General features: G+C 49.3%; 1 protein-coding gene across 2 annotated transcripts in view; it reads left to right on the forward strand.

The window, feature by feature from the left end:
* SUPT5H (SPT5 homolog, DSIF elongation factor subunit) overlaps positions 1–20760 on the forward strand; it is a 32681-nt gene that overhangs the window by 818 nt on the left and 11103 nt on the right. The window contains exons 3-11 of one of the 2 annotated variants that reach the window (XM_030797430.1): positions 7661–7826; positions 12250–12315; positions 12869–12880; positions 13396–13465; positions 13583–13651; positions 13766–13831; positions 14141–14171; positions 14478–14546; positions 19674–19925. In XM_030797430.1, coding sequence (XP_030653290.1) covers positions 7661–7826; positions 12250–12315; positions 12869–12880; positions 13396–13465; positions 13583–13651; positions 13766–13831; positions 14141–14171; positions 14478–14546; positions 19674–19925 — 801 coding nt within the window. The remainder of the gene's footprint in view (positions 1–7660; positions 7827–12249; positions 12316–12868; positions 12881–13395; positions 13466–13582; positions 13652–13765; positions 13832–14140; positions 14172–14477; positions 14547–19673; positions 19926–20760) is intronic. The other variant, XM_030797431.1, reaches the window with a different exon arrangement.

The following is a 20760-nucleotide window of genomic DNA, read 5'->3' on the forward strand; positions in this document are numbered from 1 at the left end:
TAAATAAATATACCCAAGGAATAAACTGTATAGTAAGCTGGAAGGTACACTGGAGAAAAGGAGAACAGAAAAGGGGAATGGAGAGTCCTGGTTGCTCTTGAAATAAGGTCATCAGCATGAGTCTGAGGGGTGACATTTGAGCAAAAACTTGTTGGAGGTGAGGGAGTGAGTCGTGGTTAGCTGGAAGTGGAGTGTTCCAGTGAGGGGGACCAGCAGGTGCAAAGATGGGAGTGTGTCTGCCGTGTTCAAGGATTAACGACAATTTGAGAGGCCAAGCTGGGAGGATCACTTGAGCCCAGAAGTTCGAGGGCAATCTGGGTAACACAACGGGACCCTGTCTCTACAAAAATATTAAAAAAATTAGCTGAGGCCAGGCTTGGTGGCTCACATCTGTAATCTCAGCACTTTGGGAGGCCAAGACAGTGGATCACCTGAGGTCAAGAGTTCAAGGCCAGCCTGGTCAACATGGTGAAACCCCGTCTCTACTAAAAATACAAAAAAATTAGCTTGGCATGGTGACGCCCACCTGTAATCCCAGCTACTCAGGAGGCTGAAGCTGAGAATCACTTGAACCAGGGAGGTGGAGATTGTGGTGAGCTGAGATTGCGCCACTGCACTGCAGCCTGGGCGACGAGCAAGACTCCGTCTTATAAAAATATTAGCTAAGCTTGGTGGCACGCTTCTGTAGTCCCAGCTACTTGGGAGGCCGAGATGGGAAGATCGCTTGAGCCAGAAGGCGAAGGTGCAGTGAGCTGTGATGGTGTCACTGCACTGCAACCTGGGTGACAGAGTGAGACTTTGTCTCCCCTCCACCCCCTAAAAAAAGGGGGTCCACTTTGGTTGGATCAGAGTGAGTGCAACAAAGAATGTATGAGAGCCAAGTCATATAGGATCTTGAAGGCTGTGGTAAGGAATTTGGTCTTAACTGAGTAAAATGAAACCACGAAAAAGTTTGAGCAAGTGGAAGATGTGATCTAATGTTTTGAAAGGATCACTCTGGCTTTGGGTCTGTTGAGTACCTCTGTTCCAGGAACCAAAAAACCAACACTTCCTGGGGCATTTCTGATTTCAAATGTTCTTTTATTTGCCGTAATGCTTTTTATTTATTTTTTTTTTTTGAGATAGCATCTCTCTAGGTTGCACACAGGCTGGAGTGCAGTGGCATGATCTCAGCCCACTGCAACCTCAGCCTTCCGAGTAGCTGGGATTACAGGCATGCACCACCACATCAGGCTAGTTTTTGTATTTTTAGTAGAGATGGGGTTTCACCATGTTGGCCAAGCTGGTCTTGAACTCCTGACCTCAGGTGATCCACCGTCCTTGACCTCCCAAAGTGCTGGGATTACAGGCGTGAGCCACTGCACCAAGCCCATTATCCACCTTTTAAACTTATTTTTGTTTTATTCGTTTGTTGAACAAATCAGTGTTTGCATCTACTACTGTGTTCCACTTCTCAGGTGTCTGGTAGGAAATCTTTGCTTTTTTGGAGTTGACATTTAGTAGGTAGCAATCACAAACCAGTAAACAGATAACATGGTGATTATAGATCCCTTGTTTGATGCACAGAAACTTAAACTGGCTTTTTAAATTAGTTGCCGATGCTTGTGAGGGAGATTTAACATAAAGATTAAGATTTCTTTTTCTGGGAAAATGGAAGGAGCTGGCACCCTGGGACCCAGAGTTGTTCTGCAGAGCAGCCGTTTGCTTGATGAGTGGCTGCCCTACTTACAGCTGGGAATTTTCTCCAGTTCCCAGGATGTTAGTTGCCATTTGTGCTCTTGCTTGCCTTGTGGCAGAGTGAAGAAAAGGAAAAGATTTCACGTGGCTGTGTTCTGGAAAACGTTTGGTAGATGGAGAGTGCTGTGTGTTTCGGGTGACTTGTCCCAGTCGCTTATGTTGCCCGCTTATCCTCTGTGGACATTTGATTGCCAGTTTTTGTTGTGACCTTTGGAGAGTGCCTGGTTTCCAGGCTTGCAGTGAAGAGTTGGAGAAATTGGGATGCTGTGGTGGGAGAGTGACAGGGAGGGCCTTTTCTCTAAGCTGTAGCACTGGATTCTTGGTCTCTGATTCATGGCTTGGAGACACACTGCTTGGTGGTTAAAGTCTGGTGGAAATGAGACCAAGATCCCCAGTTCCATTTCCTGTCTGGGACATTCTCGTTTGCACTGTACTAGTCTCACTTCCCCAACACTACACCATACTTGACCCCCCCCCACCCGCCCCACGCTGGCTCCTCTTCAGTTACCAGGTGAGGCAAGAGGGCACTGTGAGGCCTGTCCCCACTGCCAGGGACAGGACTGGATGGCCTTTTCAGATAGCCAAATGGTGACATGGTCCTTGAAGGACAGGGTTCTGTGGCTAGACAGGTAGGGATGGCAAATAATGAGCTACTTTTGAGGGGGGCTGCTGGTTCACCCATCATGGCTCCAGTAACCTGTTCATTTATTCATTCAACAAATGTTCTGGCCGGGCACGGTGGCTCACGCTTGTAATCCCAGCACTTTGGAAGGCTGAGGTGGGTGGATCATGAGGTCAGGAGATTGAGACCATCCTGGCTAACACGGTGAAACCCCGTCTCTACTAAAAATACAAAAAATTAGCCGGGCATGTGGTGGGCCCCTGTAGTCCCCGCTACTTGGGAGGCTGAGGCAGGAGAATGACGTGAACGCAGGAGACGGAGCTTGCAGTGAGCGGAGATCGCGCCACTGCACTCCAGCCTGGGAGACAGAGCGAGACTCCATCTCAAAAAAGAACAACAACAAAAAAACAAATGTTCCTTGACTTGTCATGTTGGGGTCACAGTCTCCCTTATGGAGATCTCAGTCTCAGGGCAGAGATAGTTTAATAGATACACAGTTACTGCAGGGGATGTTGAGGACACCGAGAGCACATCCAAGCCCTGAGGTGATGCAGAGAGTGGTGGGGGCACCCTCCACTGGGAGGGAGGAGCCAGGTTTGGAAAGAGGCTTCTCTGGGACCTGGCAGAGGGAAACTGATGACAAGGTTCCTAGAAATCAGCCTGTGGTCCTGTCATAGTTTTGGTTGTTAAAATGCGCTTCCTTGTGGGCTAGTCGAGATTTGTGTTAAGCAAATATTTCTGAAGTCTTCTGTGCTTGGCCTTGGGCTGGGTGATGTTGGGGGACCCAGCAGTGCCTGAGATGGACTGGGCCCTACTATTGGGAGGCTCACAGTGGTCAGGGCTGTTATGGAGGGAGCCCAGAGAATTGTGAGCATAGAGGATGTGCCTGACTCTGCCTGGGGGAGAGGGGGTGGGGATGGCTGCCTGGAGGAGGAAGAAGGTTGGTTTGGTTGTTTTTTTTTTTTTTTTGTCTTGGTGTCTTGCTCTGTCACCCAGGCTGGAGTGCACAATCTCGGCTTACTGCAGCCTCCACCTCACGGTCAAGCAATTCTCCTCTCTCAGCTTCCTGAGTAGCTGGGATTACAGGGGCGCGCCACCACACCTGGCTGATTTTTATGTTTTTGGTAGAGATGGGGTTTAACCATGTTGGCTAGGCTGGTCTCGGAAATCCTGACCTCAAGTGATCGCCTGCCTCAGCCTCCCAAAGTGCTGGGATTACAGGCATGAGCCACCACACTCGGCCTTTTTTTTTTTTTTTTTTTTTTTTTTTGAGACAGGGTCTCCACTTTGTCACCCATGCTGGAGTGCAGTGGTATGATCTCGACCCACTGCAGCCTCAGCCTCCTGAGGATCAAGCAGTCCTCCTGCTTCAGCCTGTCAATGAGCTGGGGCAACAAGAATTTGCCACCATGCCTGGTTAAAGTTTTGTATTTTTGGTAGAGACAGGGCTTTGTCAGATTGTCCAGGCTGGTGTCGAACTTCTGGGCTCAAGTGATCCTTCTACCTTGGCCTCCCAAAGTGTTGGGATCATAGGTGTGAGCCACCATGCCTAGCTAAGGAGGGAATATTTTAGTTGAAGTGTGAATGGGAGGCACACTTTTTTTTTTTTTTTGGAGATGAAGTCTCACTCTGTCGCCCAGGCTGGAGTGTAGTGGCGCGATCTCGGCTCACTGCAACCTCTGTCTTCCGGGTTTAAGTGATTCTCCTGCCTGAGCCCCCTGAGTAGCTGGAATTACAGGCGTGTGCCACTGCGCCCAGCCCCAGAGGGGACTTTTTATACAGAGAACCAGCATGGATGATGGCCAGCGCTGAGAGAGTATGGTCCAAGTAGTTGAGTGAAGCTGAGGCCTAGTGTTGGGGAGGCAGTCCTGAATGGTGGGAAACGGGGAGAGGCAGCAGGCAGAGCATGTGCTTCTAGTTCAGGCTGGCTGAAGCTGAGCAGGGGACCAAATGGTCAGGTTCATATTTTAGATTACAGTTTTCTTTTCTTTTTTTTTTTTTTTTTTTTGAGACAGAGTCTCACTGTTGCCCAGGCTGGAGTGCAGTGGCGTGATCTCGGCTCACTGCAGGCTCCGCCCCCGGGGGTTCACGCCATTCTCCTGCCTCAGCCGACCGAGTAGCTGGGACTACAGGCGCCCACCACCTCGCCCGGCTAATTTTTTGTATTTTTAGTAGAGACGGGGTTTCACTGTGTTAGCCAGGATGGTGTCGATCTCCTGACCTTGTGATCCGCCTGCCTCGGCCTCCCAAAGTGCTGGGATTACAGGTGTGAGCCACCGCGCCCGGCCTAGATTACAGTTTTCTAAGACTGTACCATATATTCTAGGTTGGGGATGATGAAAGGTGCTTTTTGGTGGAATAAGGACAAGACCTTAAGCTACATTGAATCATTTAGTGAGAATGTTTCCTTTTCAGTTGTGTGTCAAGATTGGGTCATGAGAAAGTTTCATTTTAGTGCTACTGTGTCTCGAATGCCTCTGGGTGGGAGAACAGGCCTTAGGCTTAGAGCCTGCAGCAGGCAGCAGTATCTTGCTGGGTCTTTTTTTTTTTTTTTTTTTTTTGAGATGGAGTCTTGCTCTGTCACCCAGGCTGGAGTGCAGTGGCGCGATCTCGGCTCACTGCAAGCTCCGCCTCCCGGGTTCACGCCATTCTCCTGCCTCAGCCTCTCCGAGTAGCTGGGACTACAGGCGCCCGCCACCACGCCCGGCTAATTTTTTTTTGTATTTTTAGTAGAGACGGGGTTTCACCGTGGTCTCGATCTCCTGACCTTGTGATCCGCCCGCCTCGGCCTCCCAAAGTGCTGGGATTACAAGCGTGAGCCACCGCGCCCGGCCTGCTGGGTCTTAATAACATTATTTTGCTTTTATCTTTATAGTTACCTTGTGTTTATGACCAACCTTCAAAAAGTTTTAAATTTTGAAACATTGCATAACATAGAAATGTTTTTCTTTAAAGTAAGAAGGTGAGTAGATTTGAAGAAAATACACATTGAATATTATCCAAAATGCTTGGGACAAGAACTGTTTCAGATTTTGGATTTTTTTTTTGATTTTGTAATATTTGCACTGGAGCATTCCCTAATCTGAAAATCCAGAATGCTCCAGTGAACATTTACTTTGAGCATGACCGTTTTTTTGTTTGTTTGTTTGTTTGTTTTTTTTGAGACAGTGTCTTGCTGTGTTGCCTAGACTGGAGTGCAGTGGTGCGATCTTGGCTCACTGCAACCTGTGCCTCCCAGGTTCAAACAATTCTCCTGCCTCAGCCTCCCAAGTAGTTGGGACTACAGGTGCGCCACCATGCCTGGCTAGGTTTTTTTTTTTTTTTTGTATTTTTAGTAGAGATGGGGTTTCACTATGTTGGCCAGGCTGGTCCTGAACTCCTGACCTCAAGTGATCCGCGCGAGCCACCGCGCCCAGCCTGAGCATGACCTTTGAGCATGATGTCAGTGCTGAAAACGTTTCAGATTTTGAAGGCTTTCAGATTTCAGTTTTTTGTTTGTTTGTTTTTTTGACAGCGTCTCGGTCCATTGGCCAGGCTGGAGTGCAATGGTACAATCTTGGCTCAGTGCAACCTTCACCTCCCAGTTTCAAGCGATTCTCCTACCTCAGCCTCCTGAGTAGCTGGGAGTACAGGTGCCCACCACCATACTGAGCTAGCTTTTGTGTTTTTAGTAAAGACGGGGTTTCACCATGTTGGCTAGGCTGGTCTTGTACTCCTGATGTCAGGTGATCCACCCGCTTCGGCCTCCTAAAGTGTTGGGATTACAGGCATGAGCCACTGCGCCTGACCAGATTTCAGATTTTTGGATTAGGGATGTTCAACCTGTATTAGGTAAATGGATTATAGTAATGACATGGAAGAAGTTGTGAAGTTAATGAGTTAATGATTGAAGTTTGGTATGCATCCATTAATGTTGTTTGTGGTATGGAAAGAGGGATTAGAGGCCAGGAGAGTAGGGAGGAGGCTGGGGTAAGGATCCAGGTGTTAGAAGGCAGTGTCCTGGCCTAGGCTCAGATATATGAGGCTGGGGGAAAAGGATGGGTTGGAGAAATGATGTTAACAGGCAGAAAGGATGAGGATTTGGTGCCTGTCGGTAATTGGAGGAGGCCAGCACAGGTCTAGGGGAAGACACTGAGGTCAGTTTGGGACACAGTGAGTATGAAAGGGCTCAGAGGCCATCTGGGGGAGGCATCCAGGATGCTGCTGGTGCATGGAGGTCTTGAGTTCTGGAAAAAAGTGGGACTCTAGAGACAGATGAGGGTGTCATCTCGAGAGACAGGAACTGAGGTCATGGAAAGTAAAATGGACAGGGAGAGAGTGCATGGAGGGAGAACAAAGTGGCCCTGGACTGAGCTGTGGTAATCCATGTCAGATTTGAAGGGGTTAACAGTAAGAGGAGCTTGAAGAGGAGCCAGTGGAGTTTTGAGAAAAACCAGGAGAGCGTGGTACGGCAGAAGCCAAGGGAGGAGCATTTCTCCAGGGAGGGCATGGTTGGGGTGCCAGATGCTGCTGGGATGGTAGAGAATACAGAATGGCCACAGAATTAGCAACAGGGGTGGCCAGTGATCTTGGTGAGCAGTGTGGACTAGAAACAGAGATGGGAGTAACTGTCACAGAGATGTCCACCACCGCTAAGGGAGAGGACGAGATGGCCTTGGGGAGTTGTAGAATGGGAAGAGATGGGCTGGGTGCTGTGGCTCACACCTGTAATCCCAGCACTTTGGGAGGCAGAGGCGGATGGATCACCTGAGGTCAGGAGTTCGAGACCAGCCTGGCCAACATGGTGAAGCCCTGTGTCTACTAAAAAAATACAAAAATTAGCCAGGTGTGGTGGCACACGCCTGTAATCTCAGCTACTCAGGAGGCTGAAGCAAGAGAATTGCTTGAACCCAGGAGGTGGAGGTTGCAGTGAGCCGAGATTGTGCCACGGCACTCTAGCCTGGGAGACAGAATGGGACTCCATCTCAAAAAAAAAAAAAAAGAAAGAAGTGAGGCCCAAGGACCAAGCTTCATCGAGCTATTATACTTAAAGACCCAGTGGCAAGTGAGCAAGAGGTCTAGTGCAGGGAGAAGCCCGGGTCAACTCCCAGGGTTGCTTGGGTGGCTGGGGAGATCGCAGTGCTGTCGCTGAGATAGGATGGTAACCAGAGAGGCCAGGCTAGAGTGAAAGGGATATATGCAGAGCAAAGTGGGCTATGATTGGCCAGGCCGATCTGAAGTCAGATTTAGGGTGGGGAACTTGGTTTTTGGATTTTTGGGGTAGTAGAATTCTGGTGCTACAACCCTGCCTGACCCCTGTAGGTAGAGGAAGAGCGGCGGAGTGCAGCGGGCAGTGAGAAAGAAGAAGAGCCTGAGGAAGAAGAGGAAGAGGAAGAGGAGGAGGAATATGATGAGGAAGAGGAGGAAGAAGATGATGACCGGCCTCCCAAGAAACCCCGCCATGGAGGCTTCATTCTGGACGAGGCTGGTATGTCATAGTGCTCGGCCAGTGCTGAGCAGAGGCTAAGCTTCCACTTTTAGTTCCATTTCTTTCTTTTTTTTTTTTTTTTTTTTGAGGCGGAGTCTCGCTGTGTCGCCCAGGCTGGAGTGCAGTGGCATGAACTTGAACTTGGCTCACTGCAAGTTCACGCCATTCTCCTGCGTCAGCCTCCCGAGTAGCTGGGACTACAGGCGCCTGTCACCACGCCCAGCTAATTTTTTCTATTTTTTAGTAGAGACGGGGTTTCACCTTGTTAGCCAGGATGGTCTTGATCTCCTGACCTCGTGATCCGCCCACCTCGGCCTCCCAAAGTGCTGGGATTACAAGCGTGAGCTACCGCGCCCGGCCCTGTTTCTTTTTTTGAAACAGTTTTGCTCTTGTTGCCCAGGCTGGAGTGCAGTGGCGCGATCTCGGCTCACTGCCAGGCTCCACCTCCCAGGTTCACGCCATTCTCCTGCCTCAGCCTCCCAAGTAGCTGGGACTACAGGCGCCAGCCACCACATCCGGCTAATTTTTTGTATTTTTAGTAGAGACGGGGTTTCACCGTGTTAGCCAGGATGGTCTCCATCTCCTGACCTCGTGATCCACCCGCCTGGGCCTCCCAAAGTGCTGGGATTACAGGCGTGAAGGACCAGAGTTCTTAACTTTTCTTGTGCTACGGCCCCTTGTAGTCTGGTGAAACCCTGTTCCCTTGTCAGAATCATTTTCTGAAATGCATAAAACAAAATATATAGGATTCCAAAGAAGACAATTTATTGAAATACAGTTATCAGAATATTTAAAAAGAACATTTTGGTGCATGTGTTTCTTTGTTAACATATTTAGGTAATAAGACTTTGTTGGTAGTCTAAGAATCTAATTTTCGAGTAGCAGTGAGTATAAATACTGCCTTGAAATACCTACAGCTGTAATGTGCTGTGAAAGAGCCGGTGACACAGCTAACATTATGTGGTTTGTTGCCATTGTATGTAATTGATGTAAATGCTAAATTTCAATTCCAGATTACTGAAAATAGGAGCTGTAGTTTTTTCATCGAACACAGACCACCCCAGATGAAAAATCTCTGTTCTACGTGTTAAATCCCTATTAGTCAAATTGCTAGGCAAAGGTTGTATATTTTGTTGTTGTTGTTGTTGTTTTGAGATGGAGTCTCGCTCTGTCGCCCAGGCTGGTGTGCAGTGGCGCGATGGCTCACTGCAACCTCTCCCTCCTGGGTTCAACTGATTTTCCTACCTCAGCCTCCTGAGTAGCTGGGACTATGGGCATGTGCCACCACACCTGGCTAATTTTTTATATTTTTAGTAGAGACGGGGTTTCACTGTGTTAGTCAGGATGGTCTCAAACTCCTGATCTTGTGATCCGCCCGCCTTGGCCTCCCAAAGTACTGAGATTACAGGCGTGAGCCACCATGCCCAGCCGCATTTTTTTTTAAAAAAGATTTTTGATATTTATGGCCAAATATCAGTTCCTGAAAAGATAAGACTAGTTCATACTTCCATGATGATAATGAATGTGCTTGTTTTCCCTTACCTATCGGAAGAGGGGTTACTTAGAACACATCCTCCGTCTGTTTTCCTGGGACTGTTTTACCTGAGAAGAAAACTAGTTTATTGTCAAAGGGACAGGAGGTGCTCTGGATATTCTTGGAGAACAAGAGAATGGATGCCATGCTGGGTAAAAGCTGTGGGCTCCCAGGGACACCCATATGTTGGTGGTGGAAGTGTTGGTGGGCACTGCCTGTGTGGAAGGCTATGTGGCAGTGCCTGTTAGCATTTAACATGCAGGAACCCTTTGACCCAGCAGTTCCTCTTTAGAATTTACTTTGTGGTTAAACTTGCATGAGTGCATGAAGACATGAGAACAAAGATGCTTGTTGTAGTCCTGTTCGCAGTTGCAAAAGTTTGGTGACCTAAATGTTTATTGATGATTAGGGCCTGGTTAAACAAATTATGGGCCATATAGTATATGAGGCACGTGCTACTGTGGGAGAGCTCTGAGTTGGTAGTAGTTCTGAGAAAAAGGAAGGTACAGGACATTGTGTTAAAAAAATTAACGTGGGGGCTGGGCGCAGTGGCTCATGCTTGTAATCCCAGCACTTTAGGAGGCTGAGGCGGGTGGATCATCTGAGGTTAGGAGTTCGAGACCAGCCTGGCCAAGATGGTGAAACCCTGTCTCTACTAAAAATACAAAAATTAGCTGGGTGCGGTGGCAGGCGCCTATAATCCCAGTTACTTGGGAGGCTGAGGCAGGAGAATTGCTTGAACCCGGGAAGTGAAGGTTGCAGTGAGTTGAGATTGCTGCACTCTAGCCTGGGCGACAGAGCAAGACTCGGTCTAAAAAAAAAAAATTACATGGGGGGCACATAGTGGTGGCGGAGTGGATTACATGCATTTCTTTTCTTTTCTTTTTCTTTTTTTTTTGAGATGGAGTTTCGATTTTTCACCCAGGCTGGAGTTCAGTGGTGCATTCTCAGCTCACTGCAACCTCCAGCTTCTGGTTTCAAACGATTCTCCTGCCTCAGCTTCCCGAGCAGCTGGGATTACAGGTGCCTGCCACTATGCCCAGCTAATTTTTGTATTTTTAGTAGAGACAGAGTTTCACCATGTTGGCCAGGCTGGTCTCGAACTCCTGACCTCATGATCCACCCACCTTGGCCTCCCAAAGTACTGGGATTACAGGCATGAACCACTGCGCCCAGCCTCTTTTTTTTTTTTTAAGACGGAGTTTCTCTTGCCCGCGCTGGAGTGCAGTGGTGTGATCTCGGCTCACTGCAACCTCTGCCTCCCGGATTCAAGCGATTCTCCTGCCTCAGCTTCCCGAGTAGCTGGGATTATAGGTGCGCGCCACCACTCCTGGCTAATTTTTGTGTTTTTAGTAGAGACAGGGTTTCACCATGTTGGCCAGGCTGGTCTCGAACTCCTGACCTCAGGTGGTCCACCCATCTCGGCCTCCCAAAGTGCTGGGATTATAAGCATGAGCCATTATGCCCAGCCCTTTTTTTTTTTTTTTTTTAAAGACAGGATCTCACTCCGTTTCCTAGGCTGGAGTGCAGTGGCATGATCATGGCTCACTGGAGCCTCTACCTCCCAGGTTCAAGTGATCCTCTCACCTCAGCCTCCTGAGTAGCTGGGACCACAGGTATGCATCACCAGGCCTGACTAGACTGTTTTTTTTTGAGACGGAGTTTCCCTCTGTTACCCAGGCTGGAGTGCAGTGGTGTGATCTTGGCTCACTGCAACCTCCACCTCCCGGGTTCAAGCAATTCTCTGCCTCAGCCTCCCGAGTAGCTGTGATTACAGGCACCCACCACCACACCCAACTAATTTTTTGTATTTTTAGTAGAGACGGGGGTTTCACCATGTTGGCCAGGCTAATCATGAACTCCTGTCCTCATGATCCACCCGCCTCGGCCTCCCAAAGTGCTGGGATTACAGGCATGAGCCACCGTGCCCAACCCTAACTAATTTTTTAAGTTTTTGGATTTAGGAGGTCTCACTATGTTGCCCAGGCCGGTTTCAAACTCTTGGGCTCAAGTGATCTTCCCACTTCGGCCTCCCAAAGTGTTGAGATTACAGGTGTGAGCCACCACGTCCAGCCTTACATGGATTTCATATATGTACACAGATCATCTCTAGGCAAGAAACTAGTCACGGAGTTGCCTTTGGGAAAGGTTACTGAGATAACTAGGGGTTAGAAATGTGAGGGAGACTTAATTGATACTTACATCCTCTATAGACATTGGAGTTTTTCATTATGTGCATGTATTACGTTTTTAGTGTAATATTTGATACCTACAAAGCAGTACATCCAACATAGTGAAGAGATTAAGTACATGGACCATGGAGCCAGACTGCCTCTCAGATCCCAGCTGAGTCTGTGGGCAAGTTCCTTAATCTCCCTAGGTCTCAGAGCCCTTGCTTTAAAATAGGAACAGCGATAGTGCCTCCCTCGGGGTTGCCAGGAAGATCAGTGAGGAACCTGTGTCAGGTACTCAGAACAGGGCAGGGTGTATAGTATGCTCTCAGCATTAGCTGTTGTAAGTGTACGAGAATCATAAAACCAACAGACCATGAACCATCTTTTAAAAAACTGTATTGATCATTTTTTGATAGTTGGGAGGGAACTTTTCTTTTTGCTTACTTTGATCTTAGTTTTTTAAAAGGGATTTGGGAGTGGAGTAAGGAGAGGGGATGACTTTTAGAGCTAGTTGGAGCTGTATGTCCCCCTCGATCCTGATGCATGCACCAGTTATGTGGCACGGCCCCAGATGAGTGCCTCCCTGTCAGAGCCTCAGTGTCCTGCTCTGTGCAGTGGGGATTTGTAGTGCATATCTCCCAGAGGAGATGCTTCGTGTCCTGGGAGCTGTTATGAGGTCACCTTTGTCACTTACCACTTGGCCTTTCCGTTTCAGATGTTGACGATGAGTATGAGGACGAGGACCAGTGGGAGGATGGAGCAGAGGACATCCTAGAGAAAGGTGTGTGTGAGCCCTGCCTCCACAAGACTACTGGGAAGAGGGTGGCTGAGAGGGTCTTCAGAGCCCATTCCCCCCCACCCCCCATCCCCTGTACACCCCAACTCCCACCGTCCTCACCTTGCTTCTTTCTGTCCTTCCCAGAGAGACCAGCTCCCTGCTTTTTCCTTTTAGGCCCATGAGTGGGGGGTGGGGCTGTGGGCTGGGGATGTTGTGGGGAGAGAACTCTGGGATCCCAGGGCCCAGTGAATCCCTTCTGGGGTTGTAGGGTGGGCGAGCTCTGTCCCAAGATACCCCCCACTTCCTGGGCCAGTGCCCCCCTTTCCCCGTTATTTTCCGTTCTGTGCGCCTCATACATTTCGGCTTCTTCCCAACCACCTGGTGCCTGGCCTTTACTTTTGATTTTCAACCTTTCTGTGTCCCTCCCTTCCCCTCCCCCAACCCATTGGTTGATTTTGCTGCTATAATTTGGCTCATACTTTGTCTGCCCTCGCCCACCACCACCACCACCACCACAACCACCACCACCACCACCACCTCCTCTTCCTCCAAGTAGAAGAGATTGAAGGTAAGAATCTGAAAAGTATGATTCCCCAACCTTCCTCCCATATCCTGACACTTCCTCTTTCCTGAGGCACCTGCCCTCACCGGTAGCCTCCCCACCAGCCCCGGTCTGGCCCTGGGGGCTCTGACCTATGTAGGATCCACAGTCAGGGAGTTCTGGGGCCAGGTATACCCCAGTTGTTGACCTAGGAAAGCATGGATGTGTCTGTCTGGGACTGAGCATTTGTGGGCGGTAGCGATGTGTGGGGTGGGGTGCAGTCCAGGGTGTGCCTGGACAGTGACTTTGAGATGGGAACAGCTGGGAGCCCCCCAACTTGCTGGGCCCCATCCCCAGTCTTTTTGACAAGAAGCAGGATGCTGAGTAGGACAGACTAGGGGATGAAGGGTTGGGATTTCCTCTGTGAGATGTCATCTTGCCCCAGGGCCAAACCCTGGCCCTGTTAGCTGCACGCCCCTATTTTCTCCAGGCCCCTGCCCTCCACCTGCCATTGCTCACGCCTTCTGCCCATTTTTTTTCAGCCTCCAATATCGATAATGTTGTCCTGGATGAAGATCGTTCTGGGGCTCGCCGCCTGCAAAACCTCTGGAGGTGGGCAAGGAAGGGAAACATGGTGGGATTGGCTCCTGTGGGGAGATTTGGGGGTAGGTTAGCCCACCTGCTGTCCTCAACCTTCAAGTCGTGTTTGCTTCCCCCCTTGTGCTCCAGGGACCAGCGAGAAGAAGAACTGGGCGAGTATTACATGAAGAAATATGCCAAGTCATCTGTGGGAGAGACGTAAGGGCATGGCGGGGGCAGGTCGGGGCAGGGAGCAGGTGGTCCCTAAGCGGGAAGGCGTGGGGATCTGACAGAGCTTCACCCCTTCCTTCCTGACTGCCCTCCTCCTTTCAGGGTGTATGGAGGATCTGATGAGCTCTCAGATGACATCACCCAGCAGCAGCTGCTCCCAGGAGTCAAGTAAGGGGGTTGGGATGGTGGGGGCCATGCTGGGGTGCGAATCTTGTATGGGGTGATGGTGCTCAAACAGGTGGCTCCCTGAAATAAGTCAGGGCAGAGTCACACAGGCAGTGTGGTGGATGGCGGGGGTAGGGAGGGGAAGGTGGCACTTTCTCTTTCCTCTTGCTCCTGGGTAGAAGCGTGGGGAAGCCAGTGAGTATGGGGGAACCTGGATGTGAAACCAGAGGAAGGGGGTGGCCCTGGGGGTTCGTCTGTTTGTTACTGAAGATCCAGCTTCCCTGAAGGGTTTCCTTTTCCTCTGCTGCTTAGGGATCCCAATCTGTGGACTGTCAAATGTAAGGTATGTGCTCTGACCTCAGGGCTTGGAGGAGGTGGGAGAATGAGGGAGGCTGCTTTGTGGGGGAGAAGTGTCTGTCTGTCTGTCCCGGGTCTCCGTGGCCTGCCAGTCACTTGGTCCTTCTGTCTCCGTCCCTCACTCCACGTTACTGACTGGCTGTCTCCCACCTCCATCTTCCTGGCTGTCCATCCTTCTTTTTCTCTCCTCTCTTGGCCCTACTTTATCTTTCTTGCTGCTGTCTCCTGCCCCCTTTCCTGTGTCCTTTCCTCCATCCTGTCATCTCTCTCAAATCTGCCTCTCATCTTCCAGATTGGGGAGGAACGGGCCACGGCAATTTCCTTGATGCGCAAGTTCATTGCCTACCAGTTCACAGACACGGTAAGTCGGGTAGGCAGGCGGCTTGGTGAGGAGACATGGCAACACCCAGAGGGAAGGACATTGTCAACTTCAGGGGTACCAGGTGCCTCTGTGTTGAGCAGAGCTGCCTGCTGAGTGAGCTGCTTGAGCTGGAATAAGACCACTGCCTAGATGGAAGGGCTCCTCTCGGCCTAGACGGATATGTTGTCTTTGTTCTCTGCATTTCTGGCAGAGTCCTGTCACCCTTGTAGCCCTTTGGAAGTCAGCCAGCTAGCTTCCTTCACCTTTTCTTTGTGAGAGTGGGTTTACCTGTTCACCAGCCATGTTGGGCTGGGATCACCCACTTCACCACATGCCACGCAGCAAATGCTGCATCCAAGGCCCAGGTCTTTCTTTAGACTGACAGAGTTTGAGTCCTGCCCTTGCCACTTCTTAGCTGTGTGACTCTGATGCACCTACTTCCCCTCTCTGGGCCCTTTGGTTGCCTCTCAGCATCATTAGGATTAGGTGGCTTTTGGCTGGGCACAGTGGCTTACACCTGTAATACCAGCACTCTGGAAGGCTGAGGCAGGCAGATCACTTCAGGTCAGGAGTTCCAGACCAGCGTGGCCAACGTGGTGAAACCCCGTCTCTACTAAAAATACAAAACTCAGCCGGGTGTGGTGGTGCACACCTGTAGTCCCAGCTACTTGGGAAGCTGAGGCAGGAGAATCACTTGCACCCAGGAGGCAGAGGTTGCAGCGAGCGGAGATCGCATCACTGCACTCCAGCGTGAAAAAAAAAAAAAAGGATTAGGTGGCTTTACGTCCAGCTCTCAGCTAGGACTTGTTCTGCAGCTTGCATTTACTTAGCAGAGCTGTTGTCAAAGGCTAAATTGGCAGTTTGGGAACCAGGGCAAACGCTATGAAGGGTGCTGGCTGGTAGCTTTCTCAGATAACATGATCCCTGCTAGGGATCATGCTTTTACCTGTCCAACCACTAGGTGTGACCCAGTGCGACCAAGTAGACAGTTGCGGGGTTTGCAAACTATGATTTTAAATGTGCTCAAACGTCCTCCTCAAAGGCCGGCCGCGGTGGCTCGTGCCTGAATCCTCAGCACTTAGGGAGGCCAAGGCAGGTGGATCATAAGGTTAGGAGTTCGAAACCAGCCAGTTTGAGACCAGCCTGGCCAACATGGCGAAACCTTGTCCCTACCAAAAATACAAAAATTAGCTGGGCATGGTGGCGCTTGGCTGTAATCCCAGCTACTTGGGAGGCTGAGGCAGGAGAATCACTTGAACCTGGGAGGCAGAGGTTACAGTGAGCCAAGACTGCGCCATTGCCCTCCAGCCTGGGCGACAGAGTGAGACTCCGTCTCGGGGTGGGTAGGGGGTGGAATGTCTTCCTCATTATTATACTAGTAAGTGTCTCTGTCTGTCATGGGTGAGACTGGGGTTTGTGGGGTATGATTCCCCAACAGGGAGGCTGAAAAGGTACCTTTTGGTGAGGTGTGGTGGCTAATGTCTGTAATACCAGTGTTTTGGGAGGCTGAGGTAAAAGGAGTTCGAGGCCAGCCTGGACATCATAGTGACATAGTGACACCTGGTCTCTACAAAGAAAATAATAATAGGCCGGGCGCAGTGGCTCACGCCTGTAATCCCAGCACTTTGGGAGACTGAGGCATGTGGATCACCTGAGGTTAGGAGTTCAAGACCAGCTTCACCAACATGGTGAAACTCCGTCTCTACCAGAAATACAAAAAATTAGCAAGGCGTGGTGGTGCATGTCTGTAATTCCAGCTACTCGGGAGGCTGAGACAGAAGAATTGCTTGAACCCAGGAGTCGGAGGTTGTAGTGAGCCAAGCTCGTGCCACTGCACTCCAGCCTGGGCAACAGAGCGAGACTCTGTCTCAAAAAAAATAAAAATAAAATAAAATAATAATAATATTAAAAAATTAATCCTCGTACATGGTACCCTGGGGTAAAATTCTAGTTACTTCATTTGAGTTATGTCTCTGATTATTCTTTTTTTTTTTGAGGTGGAGTTTCACTCTTGTTGCCCAGGCTAGAGTGCAATGGTGTGGTCTCGGCTCACTGCAACCTCTGCCTCAGCCTCCCGAGTAGCTGGGATTATAGGCACCCACCACCATGCCCGGCTGATTTTTTTGTATTTTTAGTAGAGACGAGGTTTCACCATGTTGGCCAGCCTGGTCTTGAACTCCTGGCTCAAGTGATCCACCCACCTAGGCCTCCCAAAGTGCTGGGATGGCAGTTCTGAGCCACTGTGCCCAGCCTAAAATTTAATTTTTCTAAAGTGTAAACTATGGCGGAATTTATATATTGTAGTATATTCATAACCATCATCACCGTCTAATTCCAGGACATTTTCATTATCCCAAAAAGAAACTGATACCCATTAGCCATCACTCCCGATTCTTCCCTCCTCACAGCTCCTGGTAACTACGAATCTACTTTCTTTTTCCGTGGATTTGACTATTTGAACTCTGAATGGTTCATACAAAGGGAATCATACAATATGTCGCCTTTTGTGACTGACCTGCTTCACTTAATGTTTTCAAGACTCATCCATATTGTAGCATATATCAAGACTTCATTTTTGTTTGTTTGTTTTTTTGAGATGGAGTTTTACTCTTCTTGCCCAGGCTAGAATGTAATGATGCAGTCTTGGCCCACTGCAACCGCTGCCTCCCAGGCTCAACTGATTCTCCTATCTCAGTCTCCCAAGTAGCTGGGATTACAGGTGCCCGACACCATGCCTGGCTAATTTTTGTATTTTTAGTAGAGATGGGGTTTCAGCATGTTGGCCAGGCTGGTCTCGCACTCCTGACCTCAGGTGATTGGCCCACCTTGGCCTCCCAAAGTGTTGGGATTACAGGTGTGAGCCACTGCACCCAGCCTTAATTTTTTTTTTTTTTTTTTGAGACAGAGTCTCGCACCATTGCCCAGGCTGGAGTGCGATGACGCGATCTCGGCTCGCTGCAACCTGCACCTCCCGGGTTCAAGCGATTTTCCTGCCTCAGCCTCCCAAGTAGCTGGGATTACTGGCACCCATCACCATGCCCAGCTAATTTTTTTTTTTTTTTGTATTTTTAGTAGAGACGGGGTTTCACCATGTTGGCCAGGCTGACCTTGCACTCCTGACCTCAGGTGATCCACCCCTCAGCCTCCCAAAGTGCTGGGATTACAGGCATGAACCACTGTGCCCGGCCAACCAGCCTTAATTTTTGTATTTTTAGTAGAGACAAGGTTTCACCATGTTGGCCAGGCTGGTATTGAACTCCTGACCTCAAGTGACCCACCTGCCTCGGCCTCCCAAAGTGCTGGGATTACCGGCATGAGCCACCGCTCCTGGCCTTTTTTTTTCTTTTAGTTGGTATTTACAGCTATACGTTTACTTCTAAGCATGGCTTTTTCCAAATCTCATAAGTTTTGGTATCTAGGAGTGTGTTGCCATGTATTTGTGAATTTCCTAAGTATCTTTCTGTTGGTTTTTAACTTCATTACATATGGGTGGAGAATATACTTTATATGATTTTAGTTCTTTTATGTTTACTGAGATGTGTTTTATGGCCTAACCTGTGGTTTATTCTGGAAAGTTCAATATGCCCTTGAGAAGAAAGTGCATTCTGCTGTTGTTAGATGAAGTGTTCTTTTTTCCCATTTCCGCTTACTAGGTGGAAATTGAAGGTGAAATGTTCTGTCTGTAGCTGGTTATTAGGTTTAGTTGGCTTACAGTGTTGCTCAAGTGTTCTCTTTCCTTGTTGATCTTGGGTCTAGCTCTATCCATGATTCAAAGCAGGGTATTGCAGTCAACGATTGTTACTGTTGTCAGTTTCTTCCTTCATTTTCATTAGTTTCTGCTTCATATATTTTGAGTCTCTGTTAGTTTCATATACATTTGTAATTCTATCTTCTTGATGGATTGACCTTTTTATTGTTATAAAATGTTTTTTGTTGGCCGGGCGCGGTGGCTCACGCTTGTAATCCCAGCACTTTGGGAGGCCGAGGCAGTCGGATCACAAGGTCAGGAGATCGAGACCATGGTGAAAGTCTGTCTCTACTAAAAATACAAAAAATTAGCCGGGCGTGGTGGCGGGCGCCTGTAGTCGCAGCTACTCGGAGAGGCTGAGGCAGGAGAATGGCGTGAACCCGGGAGGCGGAGCTTGCAGTGAGCCGAGATTGCGCCACTGCACTCCAGCCTGGGTGACAGGGCGAGACTCTGTCTCAAAAAAAAAAAAAAAATGTTTTTTGTTGTCTCTGGTAGCAATTTTTGTCTTAAAGTATATTTTGTCTGATGTAACCACTCCTTTCTTGGTTCTTCTTTTAGTTGCTTTTTTTTTTTTTTTTTGAGACGGAGTTTTGCTCTTATTGCCCAGGCTGGAGTGCAATGGTGCGATCTCAGCTCACCGCAACATCCGCCTCCTGGGTTCAAGAGACTCTCCTGCCTCAGCCTCTCGTGTAGCTGGGATGACAGGCATGTGCCACCACACCCGGCTAATTTTGAATATTTTTAGTAGAGACGGGGTTTCTGCATGTTGGTCAGGCTGGTCTTGAACTGCTGACCTCAAGTGATCCACCCGCCTTGGCCTCCCAAAGTGCTGGGATTACAAGCATGAGCCACCGTGCCCGGCTCTAGTTGCTTTTTAAAAACACAGAACATATGTTGGATAGCTTTCTATATTAGTACATACAGGTTAATCTAATTTTTATTTTATTTTTTATATTTAAGAGACAGGGTTTCACTCTGTTGCCCAGGCTGGAGTGCAGTGGTGCGATCTCAGCTCACTGCAGCCTCAACCTCCCGGGCTCAAGCAATCCTCCCCACTCAGCCTCCTGAGTAGCTGGGACTACAGGCATGTGCCATCACACCCATCTAGTTTTTGTATTCTTTAACTGCAACATTGTATTTCATGGTACATTAAGCCATAAATTAACTAGTTACTGTTTCTGGATATTTTTTAAATTTTTAGTCTGGTTTGTTTGCTGTGATAAATAATTCTGCAGGGAACACCTTTGTGTCCATGTCATCGTGCCACTGTGTTTCTGTGGAATAAATTTCTAGAAGAGGGACTGCTGATGAGTGGCAGTCATTTCTGTTATTAGCCATTATGTCTCACTGTTTTCTCCTTCCACCGGCTCACCCTGCAGCCCCTGCAGATCAAGTCAGTAGTGGCACCAGAGCATGTGAAGGGCTACATCTACGTGGAGGCCTACAAGCAGACCCACGTGAAGCAGGCCATTGAGGGAGTGGGCAACCTGCGGCTTGGCTACTGGAACCAGCAGATGGTGCCCATCAAGGAGATGACAGATGTGCTCAAAGTAGTGAAGGAGGTGGCCAACCTGAAACCAAAGTCCTGGGTCCGCCTCAAGCGGGGCATCTACAAGGATGACATTGCTCAGGTGCCGGGGGCGGGGTGGCATGGGGGTCAGGGTCCCTCCATTCTGTTCTCCCTTCCTTTCCTTTTGTCCTTCCCACCCTCTTTGTGCTGCAGAGAATAGAACCCCACTCAGATGAGGTGAAGCAGAGCCTGGGTTTTGTGAGCACACAGGAAACGGATGGCCATCTTCCATGCACATTCCCAGGCGTGTTGAGTAAAGTTCTGAAGGAGTGGAGGGCGTGAGGCATGTGGAGCTCTTGGGGAGGAGTGCTGTAGGCAGCAGGAGTGGCCTGTGAGATAGGATGGCACAGTCACTGGCTACAGCAGGGATGGCGCGAGATGAGTCAGGGAGCTCACGAGGGCTTGCAGCCCATTGGAGAGCTTTGGTGTTCACTGGCGTAGGATGGGAGGGCTCTAAGGCACACAGGCTGACTTCAATGTTAATAAGATTTCTCTGGTGACTGTGTTGAGACTAGACCACTGGTTCTTAAGCCAAGGCGATGTTTCCCCAGGGGACATTTGGTAATGTCTGGAGACATTTTTGGTTACGTCAGCTGGGGAGGGGGTTGATGATTATGGCGTCTAGCGGGTTAAAGCCAGAAATGCTAGACACACACATCCTCCAATGCACAGGATGGCTGCCCACAACAAAAAATTACCTGGCCCAAAAAGTCAATAGTGCCAAGGCTGAGAAACCCGGGAATAGCCTGGAGGGGGCCATGGGCAAGAGCATGGAGACCAGGGAGGAGGCTGCTGCTGTAGCACATCCCACCCAGGTGGCAGTGCTGGTGGGATGGGACCAAGACCCTAATACAAGTTGAGTGTCTCTAACCTGAATGCTTGAGACCAGAGGTGTT

Source organism: Nomascus leucogenys, chromosome 17 (assembly GCF_006542625.1).
Source record: "Nomascus leucogenys isolate Asia chromosome 17, Asia_NLE_v1, whole genome shotgun sequence".
Taxonomy (NCBI): Eukaryota; Metazoa; Chordata; class Mammalia; order Primates; family Hylobatidae; genus Nomascus; species Nomascus leucogenys.